Source organism: Squalius cephalus (genome assembly GCF_949319135.1).
Source record: "Squalius cephalus genome assembly, chromosome: 6".
Taxonomy (NCBI): domain Eukaryota; kingdom Metazoa; phylum Chordata; class Actinopteri; order Cypriniformes; family Leuciscidae; genus Squalius; species Squalius cephalus.
The window spans coordinates 44,595,070-44,615,507 of record NC_137127.1 but is presented as its reverse complement, the minus strand read 5'-3'; the positions used below and the strand labels follow the sequence as shown (position 1 = coordinate 44,615,507).

The 20,438-nt window shown below is 36.6% G+C and overlaps 1 protein-coding gene across 9 annotated transcripts in view; it reads left to right on the top strand.

Annotated features, from left to right (window-relative positions):
* gramd1bb (GRAM domain containing 1Bb) overlaps positions 1 to 20,438 on the top strand; it is a 150,350-nt gene that overhangs the window by 122,261 nt on the left and 7,651 nt on the right. For 5 of the 9 annotated variants that reach the window (XM_079874367.1, XM_079874361.1, XM_079874366.1 and 2 more), the window contains 12 exons: positions 1,023 to 1,043; positions 2,263 to 2,286; positions 8,305 to 8,389; positions 9,601 to 9,704; positions 11,762 to 11,857; positions 11,938 to 12,018; positions 15,869 to 15,984; positions 16,182 to 16,353; positions 16,434 to 16,626; positions 17,400 to 17,546; positions 19,316 to 19,434; positions 19,532 to 19,674. In XM_079874367.1, coding sequence (XP_079730493.1) covers positions 1,023 to 1,043; positions 2,263 to 2,286; positions 8,305 to 8,389; positions 9,601 to 9,704; positions 11,762 to 11,857; positions 11,938 to 12,018; positions 15,869 to 15,984; positions 16,182 to 16,353; positions 16,434 to 16,626; positions 17,400 to 17,546; positions 19,316 to 19,434; positions 19,532 to 19,674 — 1,301 coding nt within the window. The remainder of the gene's footprint in view (positions 1 to 1,022; positions 1,044 to 2,262; positions 2,287 to 8,304; positions 8,390 to 9,600; positions 9,705 to 11,761; positions 11,858 to 11,937; positions 12,019 to 15,868; positions 15,985 to 16,181; positions 16,354 to 16,433; positions 16,627 to 17,399; positions 17,547 to 19,315; positions 19,435 to 19,531; positions 19,675 to 20,438) is intronic. The other 4 variants (XM_079874363.1, XM_079874362.1, XM_079874364.1 and 1 more) reach the window with 1 other exon arrangement.

Here is a 20,438-nt window from a genome sequence, read left to right as displayed (position 1 = left end):
AGCATCTGACTTTAGACTAGGTTTTTTAGGGTCTGTGGCGGAATTGTTTTCTGAAACTGCAAAATAGCACCAGGGAACGTTTGCGCCAGAACACGCCGCCCCCGGGAGCGCAAGTTCATTCCCTAATTTACTGCCGTGCGTCTGTGGAGGGAAAAGTCTGCTGTGCGTCGGGTGCAAAGTAGGAATGAGACATGCGTCGCTGTACAAAGTCAATTACGCTGGGAGCAAGATAGGGCCCATAAAGTCATAATTACGACTTATAAAGTCAGTTTGCAAGATATAAAGTCATAATTGCAAAAAAAAAGTAATAATGATACAATCAAGAAATATCATAATGTCATTGCAATTTAAAGTCACATTACAAAATATAATGTCAAAAGTATGAGATGTAAATTTGCAATTGCGAAATATGAAGTCGCTATTCGATTTCAAGAGCAAGAGCTGATGTCATCAATAATTTTGGTCCAATTTTTGGACCAAGCAAGCAAATTTTAAATATGTCTATATACTAAAAGTTTATTTTAATAGCCTTTATATGTTTATCATTTAGCTGTAAACTAGCATATCGATTTCCTTGAAACTAACCGATATGAGCCTACAGACATTTAAATAGAAACAACACTCAGATCATCTAGACTGAGCTGGACTGTGTTGAGTTATAAATAGAGCGGTAGTGATGTCAGGCCTGTACACAAACACCCCCTGAAAAGTCTCTTTAAGTTTCTATTTTGGTTCATGCGGGTGTGAATTTGTCTTATTCCCATGACATTTCACCTTTGAAACTGCTCATTTAGCCATCTATCTTTGTATCTCTCTATTTGTGGAAAGGCCAAATGATGAATACGTGTAATTATGCAGTGAAGGGAAATGTCAGACTAACAGACTTTAGCAGCTGTCACATGACAGGCCCTCGGCCAACCCTCAGTCTGCGAACACACACTCTGTGTGAGGGGGCGTTTGCAAATAAAGCTCTCTTTTGCTCTCCGTAATATAATAATAATATTCTTCTCCTTCTCTTTCAGAAAAGCCAGAGCTGGTACAACGTAAGTCACACTTCCTATTAATTGTGTGTGTGCGTTTGTGCATGCATGTGTGTGTGTGTGTGTGTAATACTTGTACTATTGATTGTGTGTCCACCTACTTTGAAATATAAACAGCCATAAATGTTACAATACAGTGCGTTCTTTGTGTTACAGTAACATGACATTGTTTGGGCAAGGGAACAGGATAATTTAATTACTTTTATTTTATTTATTATTTAATTATTGTTTTATAATAGGGATTATTTAAGAGAATTATTTTCAAATTGACTTTGCGTGTGTCAGATATGAAGATTGACGTGATCAAACAAGTATTATGGTGTTGTTTTAATAATGATTTACAGATGTGTTGCTCTTTCCTCTGTCATTCAGCGGTTCAGCTGCAAATATTATCGGACTCACGATCTTGTTATCAATTTCCTCATTATTTACATCTGTGTGTCAACGTGACTGATTACAACCATCCGCCTCTTCAAGTTTTGGGTCAACATTGTTGTGTATCACATAGTGTGTCAGAAATTCACAGCAACACACCTTAGTATTTACTTGGTACTAGGAGGTACTTTTGCCTAAACTTATTTTACAGTCCATGTACATACTATGTACTTATTATAGCAATTACAATAACTTTGAATACTTTTTATGTTATATCATTAATTATCATTATAGTACGGAGCCCCACACATGACATGCGGATGACATGCGTCATCACGTTTTACTAATTCGTTCCCTTTTAAATTGTGTGCACGATATAATCATTTTTTTCTTGGTTAACTAAATCGTGGCCATGTTGTTTTAATTCATTCCCTTGGTTTAGCTAAAGCACAACGAGGGAACAAATTAGTACAACGTGGCCACGATTTACTAAATCGAGGGAACAAATTATTATATTGTGTGTATGGTTTACTGAAAACCAGGGAACGAATTAGGAAATCATAGCCATGATTTTCTAAAACGAGAGGACGAATCCTTAATTCGTGGCCAGTATATAAAAAATAAAAATGATCCCGCGCTCTGCATAATACAAATATCAAGGTTTTTTTTTTTTTTTAGACCATTAGCCACAAGAGAGCGGAGTTGTATCATAATCTTTCAATCACTTTTCATTCCACAATATCTTCCTTTTTTCTTCAATCCTTTATCTTTGCTTTCTTTTTCTGTCTGTGGTTCTTTTCGTCTGCTCCTCTCTTCTCTCTCTCTTTCGTTGACTTTTTCTCTTCAGCATGAGAGACAGCACATTCTCAGAGTAAGCATGATTTTACACTCCACTTCCTGTTTCCTGTCACACCGAGGACTGAACTGAGTCTGTAAGGCTTCTCTAACAGTGGCTTTGGCATGCGTGTGCTCCTCTAATGACCTAATCATAGCATCTTCCTTTATGAACTTTATTAAACCAAAGGCTAAAACACGCAACGCACGGCATTAATACCCTCTTGTGAAAAAGAAGTACACTTTACCATATTTTTAAAAAGCTGTATACAGGTAAAATTATAATTAAATACTTAACATGTAACACATCAAAAGAAGTGTACTTCATTAAAGCACGACAAAAGATTATTAAACCATAATGATTTCAAATGTACTTTAAAGTACCACATTTAATTTGGCATTAATGCAAAGCACACTTTTAAAAAGTGCACTTAAGTGTGTTAAGAAGCAATCATGCAGGTGTACTCTCTTTAAGTGTATTTAAATGGCCTTTTATTTCATTAATATTATATTATCTGCAAGCACAGTCTTTTAAAAATATGCTTTTAAGATTTAAAGTACACTACAAGCACAGATTCAGTGCACCTCTTTTTCACAAGAACCTGCATGGTGGCAGCGTTAGAGAGTCGCAATAAATAGACTGTGCATCTCTCTGATTGGCTCTGGTTCTCAGCGGCGTGATGTGATTGGTTGATAACACTGCACATGCATGGATGTGAGCTGTTTGATGCATACTAAATGCACACTGGGCAGTTCAGCAGCAGGATCTCATGCAGTGGCATTGGCGTCTTATTTAAAGAGTGTTGTACATTTTTGATGCATCGTCTGTGGAGTGTATATGTGCGTCTGTGTTCATATGGGCAGTGATGATCTCCCATGGCCCTGAGAGCTCTGTGATTACATCTCAACCGTTTCCATGTGAGTTCTGAGCCCTACTGATAACCAAAGTGAATGTTGGCGACTTCATTGTTGTATTGCAGATTATGTTTGGTTTATAAGAGACAGCTCAATGCCGTCTGACACTGTACAGAAGCAAAGGTTGTATGTAGTTTATTTTAAGGCGGCAGTTTCATGACACATTTGTTCTCGCTACTTTCAAGGTAGAATTGGGAAAGTCATAAACAGGGAGTGTGAATTGAAAGAGGTTGTGTAACATTATCCCAGAGCAGACGCGTCACACAAAGGCCTTTTCATTGTATGGCTGTGATCATCACACATGTTTGCACTGCATCTAAATGATGCAAAGAGATTTCCTGAGGAGATCAACTCGATTCCTTCAGTATAGTTTTTATGTAACATGTTTGGACAGTTTCAGTATAGGTTGAAAACATTTTACTATATACATTATACTGTGCAATGTATTGTTTTAAGACTTCACCAACCTTGAATTGACTTCCTTTGGTGGAGTTCTATCCTTAAAGGGATAGTTCACCCGAATAACATCTATTATTTACACATTTCCATGTTGTTCCAAATCTGTATTACATTCTTTCTTCTGTGGAAGATATTTTGAGAATTGTCTCAAGTGTTTTTTTCCCTGTATTCAGTGGAAGTCAATGGTCACCAACACTGTTTGGTCACCAACATTCTTTAAAATGTTCATTTTTGTCTGATCAATCAAACTTTAAGGTTTGAACTCCTGCAATGGAAGTCTTGGTTGGGGAATCTCATATATATGCTAAAACAATAATCGTACATGAGACAAATGGTACACATGATAAAGGGTTTTAGGGCCAGATTTACTAAACAGGGCAAATTAGCAAAGGGCAAAGAGAGCTCAATCCCATAAAAGTGCCGATGGGAGTGGAAAGTTCTGTGGGTGATCTACTGACGACATGCAAATTAAAGAATACAGATGCAGCCGGATCATTTCCATAATGACCAATGCAATCTACCAAGAGCAGCGCAAATTACCATCTGGTTTAAGACATGCTTTTTGGGGTGTTAAATAATGGCGCAAATACCTGACTAGCACAAACATAATAAATCACCTTGCATGTTTCATTTAAATACTCTCCTCGCATAAATTTTGCGCCTGAAATGGAAATCCTACAAATGCTAATAATAAGGTCAGCCGTAAAAATAACCCTGTCCACGCCTTTTCAGTGCGTCTCTTGGGTAAATGCTGACAGTAGCTTTATATCGCCAAAAGAGGGTTTGCGCTGGCCTAAGCTGTTAGTAAATCTAGCCCATAATTCTACGTTTTAAGGAACATTTCAAAAGTTCAATATTTCAAAGTTACTCTTTAAAGTACTTTCACCGGAAACTCAAATAAATGCGTGTGAACTGAAGTTGTGTTTACATGAGGCGGTAACCATAGAAAACATTAATTATTATTATTATTATTAATTAGTTTCTAACTAAACATCTGTACTGGTATTTTATATGGCTTTATTATAAATATAGATCACACGTACTGTATATAACATTACTACTTTAGTGTGTTTTAAAGGCATTTAAAGGGATAGTTCACCCCAAAAAAAAAATTCATACAATGAATATCAATGGTCACCAAAATGTTTTGGTCACCAACACTCTTTAAAGTATCTTCCACAGAAGAAAGTAAGTCTGGTGAAACGTGGGTGAGTAAAGGATGACATAATTTTAATTTTTAGGTGAGCTATCCCCTTTAAAGTTGACATTTGCACATAAAAGATCGCACCCCGAAAGTTTGCACACTAGACATGGTCTCGCGTGCCAAGGACACGTAAGAAAACAAACTGATCTCCTGATGACATTATTGGAGTCGTCACACCCAGTCTTGGTACCAGCCACCGGCGGCTCTCATTATTTACTCTTTCAGTTAATATATAACCAACTTTACATGCTCATCGCCAGGAGTAAACACACTCACACACATCCAGCTCTACATAAATCAGCTGTTGTGCTCCAAAGTATCTTCTGAGGCTTCTGCTGCTCTGGATCTCCACCGGAGTGTTATTGGATATCTGCTTCTCCATTGGCAGAAACTATCCATTCGCCTTTATGGTTATTAATGTATAACCGCAGAAGAGAGAATACTTTTGAGACGGAGATTAAAGTTGTCGCTCACACACGCAGAATTCCATGACTGCAGCAGATCATGTGTCAGTCTTTGTTCTTGGTTATCTTTAGGTTTCTGACAGCACAAATGAGAATGCACAAGTGAGTAGAGGTTGGGGTTGAGAGATGGACGTGTGAATTGTACATTAGAACACGTAAATGATAAAAAAAGGACATGATAACCCAAGGAATTGGCACAGAGAGTTTCCAGATGGTCTTTATTTGTCGCCGTGGTCTTTTTTAAACCTGTAGGAGACCATTTGAAGTCTTGCAACAACTGGTGAATGCAAAAAAACAAGCGCAAACTCTGAGGACTAATGGACTGAACTCCAAGAAGAACTTTCCCTGAAAGCCAACAACCAATTTGCAATGGAGATAGTAGTAGCCATTGCATACTGAGGTAACGATTAATGATCGCTTGCGGAAGTAACTTGATGTTCCTCCTTTATCAACCCTTTAGTCACTGCGTTTACAGCTCGAAAAAGGATGAAGAATCAAGACGGACATGTTTACAGGCGCTTTCCCAGCAGCAAACTGGAACAAACGGCAGCATAATAAAGCATCTGTCTGCCAAGGTTACTAAAGGCCACTTGCATGTGAGTGTTTTTGCGAGCCACAATTGAATCATGTGGCGTTAGTCAGAAGAGCCAGACACTCACACACACCCTGATAGAGGACGTTACACCCTGATGAACATCTGCGATAGCGTAGACAAACCTTGGAGGAGCGACTGAATCTGGGATACTTATTTACAGACCCAACCGAATCCAAAATATTATCAGGATCTTGTCATTGATGAACTGATCGATCCGTTGGCTGTGGTGCGAGAGGGAAACAGAAACATGGATTCATCACTGGACTCTCAGGAGGACTGGGAGACACTAATGGAGCTGGAGGAGGCTTTGGCGGGATGGTTAGTTCAGGGTTCAGACTGGGAGCTGGACCGGCACTGGGGCCCGAGGGACGACCCGTACCAGGATGAGGAAATACCGGCCGTGAGTCTCCATAAAGATTCAACAAAAGACTAGTTTACGGTCCGCTGTTGATAGTAATAGGGCAGTGTACAACATGACATTTATTTAAATATATAATAAAAACAATTGTGTACTGTATATGTACAGTGTATACAGCAGGGCTTGACATTAACGCTTGGGACAAGTGGATTTTTTTTGAAGGGGCAAGTTAAAGAGAATCTCCGACCGCAGAAGCAGTCTGATTAAAACCTAAGACAAAATAAAACTTGGGAAGCATCGAAACGCGAGAATGATTCTAATTTTATTACATTCCATGTAAAACGGCAACTGAGAAATCAGAACAAATGAGCGTTACAGTAGAAAAACTCACAGAAGAAACAAACTGTGGTAAAGATTCAAAAAGTAGATTTTTTTATTTATTTATAACGATATAGTTATGCAACATAACTCGACCAAGGGAGCTATTTTGCTGAATATTATAACGACTGCAGATGTTACATTGATTTTATAGTTCAATAAACAAGTAGGTAATATTATCACTTATATTTTAGACACAGTATTAACTTTTTTTTTTTGTTTCACCAACGGAAATAGTTCCAAACAAAGATCGCATCAGAACTATTGCGCATTCTCGAAGCAACAGCGCTGTTTTGTTACTCGATGAAACATTAAACTTATTGCAGTTTAAATTATTTAATTTGATTGGTAACAACCCTATCGTGTATTATTTTTTATTATAATTGAATTTATTGATCAAATGTAAGAATTTGACATGAAAGATGACGCATACATTTGATAAGGTTGTTTTTTTTAAAGCCTTTATAAACACCCTGGGGTAAATATAAGAAATCTGCAGATTTAAGTATGTAAAAGCTGAAAGAACACTGATGAGATTATTGCTTCAGAATACATTTTATTTACGCCACCAAAAATTATTATTTTTTTTTTTCGGACAAGTAAATTTTTTACTCTGACAAGTGAATGACCGATTTGTCCGATTGATCGAGCCCTGTACAATATTGTACATACATAAATTACATTTTTATTCTTATAAGATAAACAAATATTTATATAATATAAATGAATATAATAAAAAAACAATAATATAAATATTTAATATATTTTAATTAATTACTCATTAACTTGGTATAAGGTAGAAAAATATTAAATTAAAATGTTAGCACTGAAGTGTCAGTTCTCTCTATATGTTAATATACATTTAGGAATATATATATATATATATATATATATATATATATATATATATATATATATATATATATATATATATATATTTATATATTTATTTATTTATTGATTTTGATATTACGCTTTGTCACTTTTTCAATTTTAGTTAGCGTGTAATGTTGCTTGTTTACTTATTTTAATATAGAGAAATTACAATTTAAAAACAATGTATTAAATGTCAACAGTGTCAGTACTGTCTATATATTTCATGTTAATTTCATATTTCTGAAATAGAATTCAGCAAATAAATTAATATAATATATACATCCTTCCATTCATTAATTCTCCAAACCGCTTATTCCTATTATATTAATATATAAATATAGTTGCCTTCATTTCTGTTTAGTCCTAAAGGTATTTTTGATATTTTAAAGGTATTTCTCATAAGATTATTGTTGTTGTTGTTGTTTTTACTTCCGAGTGTCACATTCAATATTGCGTGTAAGGATCACCATTTTACACGGTTGATTTCAAGACTCTTTATCAAAATCTAAAGTGATTGTCTTGTCTTTTCTTAGAGCATTTGTCTATCTTTGCTCTGCTGTTAATGATGCACGGTGTACTTCGGCTCATTAACAGCAGTGAAGATTGTGAAGGAGAAGTCGTCGTTTACTCGTGTCTTCTGTCGCGCCACAGTGGGAATGAACTCATCGTGGTTCATCTCACGCTGCTGCATGGCAAAACTAAACCAGCATTTGACTGATGATCAGCTGTGTGAAAGAGCAGAACGGCTGTTTCTTACTGAGAGAGTGTGTGTGTGTTCCTCATCTACTGCTTTATCTGTGTTGTAGGTCCTCAGTCCCACATATAAGCAGCGTAATGAAGACTTCAGGAAGCTCTTCAAGCAGTTGCCGGACACAGAGCGTCTCATTGTGGGTAAGAGTGTGATCATTAACAAATTAAAGACTTACTTATATGCAATCAAATTAGCATTTGGACATAGTATTCATGATAAGAAAGAGATAAAGTAAATAACTGTGAACAATATTTAAAAAGTTTTGGTCACCTAATTGATTTTTTGTATTATACACTTGAAATAGCGCAAAAGCAGTGTCATTTATTTAAGTGCATTTACATATTGATCTAATCGAAAATCATTTCAGTTTTGTTCAGTTTGTCTAAAAGCAAATAAAACTCCACATAGAAAAAAATGAATAGAAACAATTTTGTTTAAATAATATTTTCTCTTGACATCAGAGTGTCGATGTGCCGAACACACACTGGCTGGCTTTATGGCTTTATGATTGTTTTAGTTTTTTTAGTACAGAAAATAAAATATTTTTAAAAGACATCACAATAAACATTAAGGTCTTTTGAAGTTGTTTTTATTTATAGTAAGTAAACTAAATTAAATATTGACTAACTAAATGTTATTATTTTTATCTTAAATGAAAATTCTACTTTAATATTAAAGCTAATAGTTTTGTTTGTGGTGAAATTAAGTTGTATGAAGCCGTGTATGCGTGCGTGCGTGCGTGTGTGTGTGTGTATGCGTGCGTGCGTGCATTAAATATATACTGTATGTCACATTGACAATCATTGCGTAATACATATATTTAGCTTATGTTTAAAGAAAATATATTTATTAAGTATACGGTCTATATAATAAATAATATTTTTACTTTGTATTAATGTATTTGTCTTTGGGACAATAAATATTTTTGATTAACATTAAATCCAAATTTAAGGTTTGAACCAAACCATATATTTTTTAAGTTGGTCCAAAGTATAATTGTGTTTCTGTGCAAGTAGATATTTAATATTAATATATTTTCATTAAAATGTTTTATTATAATTATAAAATTGTAGATAAAAATTCCATTTGACTTTAAAGAGTGTCAATTTATAATTAATAATAAATTATATTTAATTATAAAACTATAACTATTAAATGGATAATTAATAGTTAATTTATAATTTAATTAAATGCTTTACAGTTTAAAGGTTCTTAATTAATTTGATTATTTTCTTCTTTTATTTGGAACTTGATGGATACAAAACTGAAATAAAAGGGGAAAATATATAGAATTGAATGATTTGACATGAGAGACGTCTTTTGAACGTTGACCTTGTCCTGTCATTGTCAGACTACTCCTGCGCTCTCCAGCGGGACATTCTCCTGCAGGGCCGCCTCTACCTCTCCGAAAACTGGATCTGTTTTTATAGCAACATCTTTCGCTGGGAGACACTGGTATGATATACTTTAAAGTTCCCCTATTATGCTTTTTTTGGATATTACCATTCCTGTAGTGTGTAATACAGCTGTTTGTGAATGTAAAAGGTCTGCAAAGTTTCACAGATCAAAGTGATAAATGGAGTTATTGTCTCCCAAAAGAAAGAAGCGATTCTGAACGAGTCCACGTCTTACATCCTGCATTTCGGTTTGTAACAAGTTTGCATAATGCCAGCTTATATATGGTCTTCATCGGCCGCCCGTGAACAGCGTCTACTTCGACCCTCAAACACTGTAGTTGTAGCTGGGACTGGAAGAGTTTGGTCTGTGTTGTCGACATGTTGAGAAGACACTCTTGTCTGTGCTGTGAAAGCAAATCCATTTTGAGAGTACTTCCAAAGAATGAGGACTCGCACTCGCATTGATACTGTAAAACCAACGCCAATGTTACTGCTCGTATCACTGTGTATCAAGAGCTGTGGAAGATCAGATATGGTAATGGAGTTTGGTCTCTGACTAATCACAACACACTGGGCCATTTGACCAATCAGAGCAGAGAAGGCTCTCAGAAAGGAGGGATTTAGAGAGACTGAATCCTTTATCGAACCAATTAAGACACTGTGAGAAAAGAGCTGATGCTGCAATGTATAGACCTTATGAGCCAGAGAAACGAGGGCGCCGCCATCTTTAGAATATTGTCTTTTAACTTCCGTTTTTGCGGTCACTCTGTATATTTCTATGGCGCTGCTGTCCAGGAGTAATTAGCTTTTGAAGAGGATTTACTTAATGTAAAGTTAACGAAAGTTATCATGAGGATTGTAATGTTTAAAGCAGATGATTTAACAAATGTCAGATTTTAAAACGAGCCGTTCATTAATATACACGCAGAATCGCTGTGAAAATACAGACCAGAGGCGGACAGAGTACACAGCTTCATTACTTGAGTAAAAGTACAGATACCCCTTGCTAAATTTTACTCAAGTACAAGTAAAAGTACTACAGTCAGATGTCTACTTAAGTAAAAGTACTAAAGTACTTGTTTTTAAAAGTACTTGAGTATCAAGAGTACAAGAGTACATTTTCTAAATATTGCATTACTACTGCCACAGTACTTACATTGGTAAACACAGCAAACACTTGAAGCGAAAACTATCATTTACTTGTTCAGAAAATTGAAATAGTCTGGCGAGGTGGGGCCACGGGTTGGCACATTCCCGGGATGCGATATTGTTTTTCCCAGGATGGTAGGGGAAGACTCATGAATATTCATTAGGGAAGTCATCCCTGATTGGTCTGATGACCTACCCCTAACCCCACCCCTAAACCTACCCGTCACTGGGGTTAAGACCAATCAGGGATGACTTCCCTAATGAATATTCATGAGTCTTGCCCTACCATCCTGGGAAAAAATATATCGCTCCCGGGATGGATCTGCTGCGTCTTCATCCATTGTTTCGTCCATGGTTATGTCTCTTATCTAAATCTGACCATGGAGTTGACTTTGGCGGAAAGCTGAAGGTAATTGCTGATAGGCTGTCCCAATCAGTGGCGCCTGCACAATCCAATCACATTTGAGAGGGAAACAACAAATTGAGGGTTTTCGAGATGTTTCTTTTTTCGTTTTTTTTTTTTTTTAGAAGTAACGGGTACTCACAGTTATGGATAGAAATGTAGTGGAGTAAAGAGTACAATATTTGCCTCTCAAATGTACTTGAGTAAAGTCATGAGTACTCCCCAAAAATGATACTCGAGTAAAGTACAGATCCCTCAAAATTGTACTTAAGTACTGTACTCAAGTAAATGTACTCCGTTACTGTCCGGCTCTGATACAGACCGGAAGTCAAAAGACAACGAGCACATCGCTGAAAAGGGGCGGGGCTACATAAGGTCTATATTATGAGAAAATTCAAGTGTTTTTTGACCTTGGATGCATGAAAACCTATTGTAGGAGACCTCTAAAACAAAATTAAGGACCTTTAATATAGCACAATTTGACTAAAACTTTTGGAGCTACAGCCTGAGAGATCCAGGAAGAGTCATGTTGTGTTTTATTGTTCTGTTGCATGTGTGAACAGCTTACAGTACGGCTGAAAGACATCTGCTCCATGACGAAAGAGAAAACAGCGCGTCTGATTCCCAATGCCATCCAGGTGTGCACGGACACGGAGAAGGTGAGAGACACACAACCGCACTCAGATACGACTACACACATTAACACATTCAGTTAAGTTGTTCTCCATCTTCCCTTCAGCACTTTTTCACATCGTTTGGTGCGAGAGACAGGACTTACATGATGATGTTCAGACTTTGGCAGAACGCACTGCTGGACAAGGTGAGAATATAAACACGGTAATGTTGTTGATACTGATACTGAAGAAAAAAAAAAGAAAAAAAGTCCAATCAGTGGTTAAAGTGATTTCTCTCAACTCAGTCATTCTATGTTTACTGTACACCTGCAAACCCCGAGCCTCGGTGGGGTTTAGTGAAATGATATAATGAGAAGTGGAAAGTCTCCGAAATATCTGTGCCAGAATAAGTAGAAACCGGGGGCTGATCATTTTTGCCCCATTTCAAATCTACCGTTTCTTTCTAAAATACTGGAAAGGATTGTTGCAGCCCAGGTCGGGGATCATCTTTCTGATAATAGTTTGTTCGAGCAATTTCAATCCAGTTTCTGTCCTTATCATAGTGTTGAGAGTGCATTAGTTAAGATCTCTAATGACTTACTGTTAGCTGCTGACTCGGGACTTTTATCCATACTTATTCTGCTCGATTTGAGTGCAGCATTTGATACTATCTCGCACAGCATTGTGTTTGACAGTCTATTGGCATCATTGGTACCCCACTGGTATCCACTTTACGGGTCGTACTCAGTTTGTACAGCTGAAGCAGTTTAGATCAGAGCCTTCGTTCGTCAATACGGGTGTTCTGCAGGGCTCAGTTTTGGGTCCTCTCTTATTTATTACTTATCTTTTACCCCTTGGTAATATTTTTAGGAAATTTGGTATTCATTTCCATTGCAACTTTACCTATCCTCCAAACCTACCTCTACTTTTCCTCCATCTGTCCTCTCAGATTGTTCAGCAGAGATTAAAGAGTGGTTTACATCAAGTCATCTTAAACTTCATAGCTGTAAAACAGAAATTCTTCTTGTCGGCTCAAAAACCAACCTGGCACTCAATAATCTTGCCCCTTCATACTTATCTGACCTTTTTCATAATTATATTTACACTCCTACTCGTACTTCTCGTAAGATCATCTTCTGCACTCACTCTTGTTCTCCATCGAACTCGTACAACTTCTATGGGGTCCCGAGCCTTTAGTCGTGCAGCTCCTTATTTTTGGAACTTAGTGGCACTGGATGTGCGAAACGTTGAAAGTCTTCGTGTTTTTTAAATCTCACCTTAAAGGATTAGTTCACTTTTAAAAAAACTTTTGCTGATAATTTACTCACCCCCATGTCATCCAAGATGTCCATGTCTTTCTTTCATCAGTCGAAAAGAAATTAAGGTTTTTGAGGAAAACATTCCAGGATTTTTCCCCATATTATGGAGTCCAATGGGACCCAAACGGTTCAAGGTCCAAATGACAGTTTCAGTGCAGCTTCAAAGGGCTTTAAACGATACCAGACGATGAATAAGGGTCTTATCTAGCGAAACGATCGGTCATTTCAAAAATAAATAAAGTTGAAGTTTTATAAGCACAAATGCTCGTCTTGCTCTGTTCTGTGATGCGCGTTCGTGACGTCACGTAATACGCAATTACGTTGAAAAGGTCAAGTTGACGTGTTTACAAATGTGCGGAAGGAGGACCATATACACATATTCAAATGTATTTGTGTCAGTTTATCGTTTAAAATGCCCATTTCGTGTGCGTATCCTGGGTGCTTTAATATTACAAAGCCTAAAAGAACATTTTCTTCAGGACAGAAATTTTTCAAGCGTGACCTTTTCAACGTAATTGCGTATTACGTGACGTCACGAACGCGCATCACAGAACAGAGCAAGACGAGCATTTGTGCTTATAAAACTTTAACTTTTTTATTTATTTTTGAAATGACCGATCGTTTCGCTAGATAAGACCCTTATTCATCGTCTGGTATCGTTTAAAGCCCTTTGAAGCTGCACTGAAACTGTCATTTGGACCTTGAACCGTTTGGGTCCCATTGGACTCCATAATATGGGGAAAAATCCTGGAATGTTTTCATCAAAAACCTTCATTTCTTTTCGACTGATGAAAGAAAGACATGGACATCTTGGATGACATGGGGGTGAGTAAATTATCAGCAAAAGTTTTTTTAACCTGTTAAGCTTCACCAGTGCGTCGGCGCACTGAAGCGTTTTTTATTTATTTAATTCAAAATTACTATCAGATTTAATGTTATACCTTGACAAACTATACATCATTAAAAAGATATAAGACTCAAGTTTCAGTATTTGACCACTATTGTATTCTGAGAAACTCATAGTGACAGTTATGTCTTAATTTGTGTCAGGAGTTATGAAATGAAAAAATGAGTCGATACCTTTAATATGAATTATGCGCGTCAGCCGCTCCCATTCATAAAAAACTCCCGTGCTGTCGTCATGACAGCGATACACAAAACAACGTCCCTCAGGGCTTTAGCTCAAAAATGTGCAGATTTGGAGAAATATTGATAGATTCTTTTAGATTTACATCATATTTCTATAGACAGGAATAATATTTATTGAATTTATACCCAAATGCGTCAATGTAATCTTTATGAGCGTTTGGTATTCTAATTGACAGTGTTTTCAATTCATACCAATAGCCTGAGGGCGCTATATGCACAGTAATATAGTCCATATATGAAACATGAAGAAGAGCCATGATCATGTGACATTCCAGGAAGCCTCGAACACACACAAAGCTACAGAATTCGCGCTGTAAAATGCAGATACAGATGTTTTGAAGACAATAAACATGATTGCAATGATATCTGATTTGCCTGTGTTCTTCAAGCCATGCCAGGTATTTTCATAATAATAGTTTATATTTATAATGTAATGCTAATCTATATAGACTTCATCATTGTGCATAATACTATCAAATAATATATTTTCTGTCTGATTTTTTTATCTGAAGCTAAATTAGATCACAGAAGATTATTTAAAACATTCGGCTTGAGTTATAAAGTACGTTTTGAGCATAAACATGGTTTTAATCTCATATATTGTCGTGTATTGATGGTGTGCTAAGCTAACATGCTAGCTAGCCCTAACTGTTAGTCACATGACATGGTCTTGAAAAACATTTAACTAAATACAGAGTTTTGGGCTTATTATCTTCAGATTTTAAACATAAAATGTTTAGACATGTGGCTTTAGCTGTAGTGCATTTCTAGATTGCTCCAGTGCCAACTTCAATTTTATTTTCATGAGGATGTTTCATAAAAAATAATTTCTAATAACTTTACAAAACTTTGAAGCTATTTATAACAATTTTTGTCATTACGACAATAATTAATTCTACATTTACAATAAACTGCCAGGTGTCAGCTTTCAAACGAGATCATACTTGTGCTTTTAGTACAAAGGGTTCATGAACTGTATCTGTTTCAGTTTGGGTATGTCATTTCTGGGGATTTTTCAAAAGTGGCGTTGCAGCTTAACAGGTTAAAAGTGAACTAATCCTTTAAGACCCATCTTTCTAGGCAGGCTTTTATGTGATTACTTTTATGTTTTTATCCAGTCGGTCCAGACTGTAATTTTGATTATCTGTTTAATGTTGATCGTTTTATTGTGTTTGTAAGGTGTCCTTGAGTGTCATGTAAGGCACCTTTAAATAAAATGTATAATAATAATGTTAATCCACTCAACACCGCTCAAAATGTATTTTTATTAAGCGCAAGTTTTGCACGCTTGCGAATCCTTTAATTATAACCAACAACATGTAAATGTGATGTAAATAAGAGATTCATTGTGTAGCGTAGCCAGCTTTTTATTATTATTATAATTGGATATTTTGCAAGAGAGCACAGAGAGTGAAATTCTGCAGTGCGGTGAGTTTGCGCTGAACTGAATTGTTTGACAGCTTCAGTAATTATTAGAAGAGCGCACTTTGCTTTTTCATGCTGCCAAGTACACACGGCAAAACTTCTGGATTGACAACATACGATTTGCTATGTCTGAGCTCATAATGACGGCTGTCTCTGTGTTCAGCCACTCTGCCCTAAAGAGCTCTGGCACTTTGTACATCAGTGCTACGGCAATGAGCTGGGACTCACTAGCGACGATGAAGACTACGTGCCGCCTGATGATGATTTCAACACAATGGGGTGAGTTAAACGTGCGTGCTTTGTAGGGCTTCTTGTCAACTAACGTTTAGTCGACTATTAGGGGGCATCCATCCTCATGCTTTCACAACTTGCACCCCACATATTCAAATTTGGTGTTTAACAGACATGAATGTTGGACAAATATAGCACATAGGTCGCCACATTCCTTCTTTGTGTGCTTCTTTATGCATGTTCAGATACTGTGAGGAGATCCCAGCCGAGGAGAACGAGGTCAGTAATGATAACTCATCCAAGAGCAGCAGTGAGAACAAACAAGACAACAGTTCACCTCTGACACACAAGAGATCCATCACCCAATCCACCATCACCTCCACCACACCTCCCAGCAGCACTGATACACCACTGTCTGTGAGTATACCAGCTCCAGCGCACTGCACAGATGCCGTTTTACGACACTACAGTTAAAGTGTGCCCTCTGCTGGTCTCAGTTTGACATTGCAGCTGAGGAGTACACAGACTGCCTCGCTGATGGAGATCTGCTGACACTCCCTCTGCTGGCGGAGGAGAGGAACAGCGAACCCTCGAGTCCTCTGGGCCCCGTGCCTTCTCCTTCACTCGACTTCAACGACAACGAGGATATACCCACTGATCTCAGTGATTCCTCAGAGACGCATGATGAAGGTTGGAAAAAATGCTTTCTTCTATGCTTTCACTGTTTCTTATATTCCTCCCTGTTCTAGCTTGTTTGAAACTATATTGCTAGCACTTCGTGAGTTACTGCCTCCTTAAGATGAATCACTTGTTCTGTTCCTCTTTTGTAAGTGAAAGCGTGAATAAATAAGTATATATAAATAAGTGAATAAGTTCAAATGTAAGGTTTGTCATCTCACAGACACACAGTTATTGCGGTACATACGGTCAATAGCTGAAATCTGAAATACCAGGGCCTGCTACTATTTGATTAGAAACTGTTATTAGTATTTTGTTGGCTCTCTCTGGTTTTTGCATGACATAAACTTTGTATGACAGTCATAAATGATGCCTGCACAATTTGGCATGTTTCATAAAATAATTGACTTCAAGCAATGTGCTTACAAAATCTTTAAAAAAAAAATATATATATAATATTTGAATAGAGGGTGAATATGTTCTAGTATATATATGTATGTAAAATGTTTAAAATATAAACATTACAATATAAAGTGCACTCTTTCACATTTTCAAATCAAATATCAAAATGTTTCCACAGTTTGGAAGCAACACAAAAATGTTGTCAATTTGTATTAATTTTATCAATACATGTAGATACATATTCAGAAGTCATAAATACATATTCTGTCTTACTATGGAAATGTAATTTGAACTGCGAACAGAGACTCTACACATAATTTGATGGCAATACTTGAGTAGTGCAGTACAGTTCATCTTTATGTGTTTCTTGAATGTGTGTTCAGGAGATGAGGTTCAAGCGTTCCACGAGGATCTGAATGGCCGTCACTACATTAACGAGGTGTATAAATTCAGTGTTGATAAGCTGTACGGCATCCTCTTCACGGAGTCCCAGTTCATGACAGACTTTATGGACCAGAGGAGATTCACAGGTCAGAACCCTCATAAACATCTCATCTCACTGAACTGATAGATGATCCAAAATAAACTCTGATAGAGCGATCAAGACCATGAGGAGGTTTATTCATCAATAAAGTCACGGTTTATAAAGTCACGGTATATTATCCTGATTATTACTTGGCTACTTGCCAATTAAATATTTGAGTTTGAGATGAAATTATTATTTTAATAAATGTATTATTTATCTCCTGTTTCAATACTTAACTACACGTCTAGAATAATTCTGATAAGTGTTATATTAGTATCATTGAGACACTATTATAGTTTTTATCAGTGGCGAGGCCAGTGAGTGGACCTCAATGCCTACTTTCAAATCACATCATTTTACAAAAGGCCTGCATGGGATAAAAATAATTTGACGATTAGTTAAAGGGGTGGTATAATGCCCTTTTCACAAGATGTAAAATAAATCTGTGTATGTATGTGAAAAAGAGTGTGAATAGAGTATGTATGTAAAAATGTTTAGCCTTTTATGTTCAAACCGAAGGTAGAACAATGGAGAGACTCAAGAAGAAGTGACAACATGTAGACAATATTCTGGCATATTCTGTCTTGATAATCTATAAATCGCTTCTCTACTAGCCGTTTGTTGTAGTCCTTAAAAAGCAATTTCTTTAAAAGAAAATATCTCCCTTTGCTTTGAACTTTGAGCATTGTAACTTTGCAGATGTTGTTTATGCTCAAACAGCAACATTACACTAACTAAAGTTAGAAAACTGAATTCATAATCAACCATCCCTTTAAAATGCCATTTATTATCAGCCAGTTTCATGAAAACAACAACATCCATTTATGAATAAAAACAACCAATGAAAACCGTATAAGAACAACAAACGAAGGTTTGGAATTTTCTCAGTCAAACCACTGACTGCTGCTTATGCTTTTGGAGGGAAAAGCTGGTATAGGATCCATTTTTTTCCATAATAATAGCATATTGGTGTTTCAGAAAGTGATCCAGAAGGAGCTTCTATCTCCTCTCTAGTGCAGCTCAACCAGGAATCACCAGGGATTATTTAAATGAGTGACATTGTGACACCAAATCTGGAAGAAGTGCATTGTTGTCAAAAACAAGCCGTTTGTTGCAGTTCTTAAAGTGTTTTCTGTTAAAGAGAATATCTCCCTTTGGAGTGAACTTTGAGATATTTTTATGCTCAAAAAGCAACATTACACACTAACTAAAGTTGAAAAAGTGACAAAGCATAATATCAATATATATATATATATATGTAGGCGGCTCCTGTAGGTGATGTTAGCGTCCTGGTTAGCGCCTATTTTGTATACCAAAACAATGGCCGCGCCAACGCCTACAACAACCACGCGTGACGAGGAGTTCGAAATCTACACTCCTGACAATTTGAAAAGCAACGTGTGGCGCTACTTTGGGTTACCAAAGAAACAGGGAAAAATGACAAGTAAGGACAGTCGTGACAGTGTGTTTTTCTTCTGAAAACATCATTGCCTGCCTATTGACATTGACTGATACACTGCCCTCTGGTGGACAGAAAAAATACAACTTAAGTTTGATACCAATATAGGTCTTACAGAAGGCATTTTAATGGTCAAAATATTATTAATAAATTAATTATATTATTATTATCGAATATTAATATTAATAAACAAACAAACGTCAACTATGATTTTTGGGCAATATTTTATATATATATATTAGGTAACTAAAATAACCCTGCTTCCGAAATGCTTGTATTGGTTCTACATTCAATTTTCACACATTCATTCATAGATGTGGTGTATCACCCTTGGAAGAAGGAGGATACGGGAAATCAGACGAGAGATATCATGTACACAATCTCCCTGACCAACCCACTGGCTCCTAAAACAGCCACAGTTACTGAGACTCAGGTGAGACGTTCATCTGGACCGCACTTCTCCTCAGTTCTGTTCTTTGGATTGTTTGTTTTGTTGAATATGTTTGAAATGCAACTTGTCTCTGAATTAGACCCTGTATAAGGCCAGCCAGGAGAGTGAGTGCTACATCATTGATGCGGAAGTCATCACTCATGACGTGCCGTACCATGACTACTTTTACACTCTAAACCGCTACATGCTAACACGTGTGGCCAAGAACAAGTGTCGGCTGAGGTACGGATGAACAGGATGGTGGTTTTATGGCCAAAGTCAAACAGAGAGAGGCATCATCGCTATTAACTTCGGCTCTGAGATTTAGGATACCAGTGTTAAAAAAAAAAAAAAAAAGAAGGATCCTTCTTGCCACAGGCAGTAAACTTGTTTAAAGAGCTAATAAAATATTTAGTCTTAGATCAATATTTCGTGTCTAATTTTTTACTTGTGGCAAGTAGTCGTTTAATAAGCGGGATAATGTACATCCAGCCGGTTGTTATCTCAGAATAAACCCCTTCAGGCTGATGAAAGACCTGATCAAGTCCTGATCACCCTGTCTGGGTTTATTCTGAGATAACAACCGGCTGGATGTACATTATCCATTACTTAATGCACAGCTAGCCGTAGATTATCCCACTTATACCACGGTCTTGAGACAGCATTTACAACTTAAAGCTGTTATTGATGTTTGCAGCGCAATATTTGACCGGAATGGTGAAATTAGCGTTTATTTTCGTCAGTTATGGCTCGTTAGATCTAACATTCTTTGAATCAGACACAGATAGAGTAGTGCGTAAGATTGTCAAATTTATTTATATAGCGCTTTTTACAATACAGATTGTTTCAAAGCAGCTTTACAGAGATAACAGGAAAATAATGCAACGAAGTTTGTTTTCAGAAGAAAATTGCGTCACAGTCCAGCTTAAGTTCAGTGATGTTTCATTTTTGTTATAAAAAAGTTATTAATTGAGTTAATTTATTTATATATATATATATATATATAT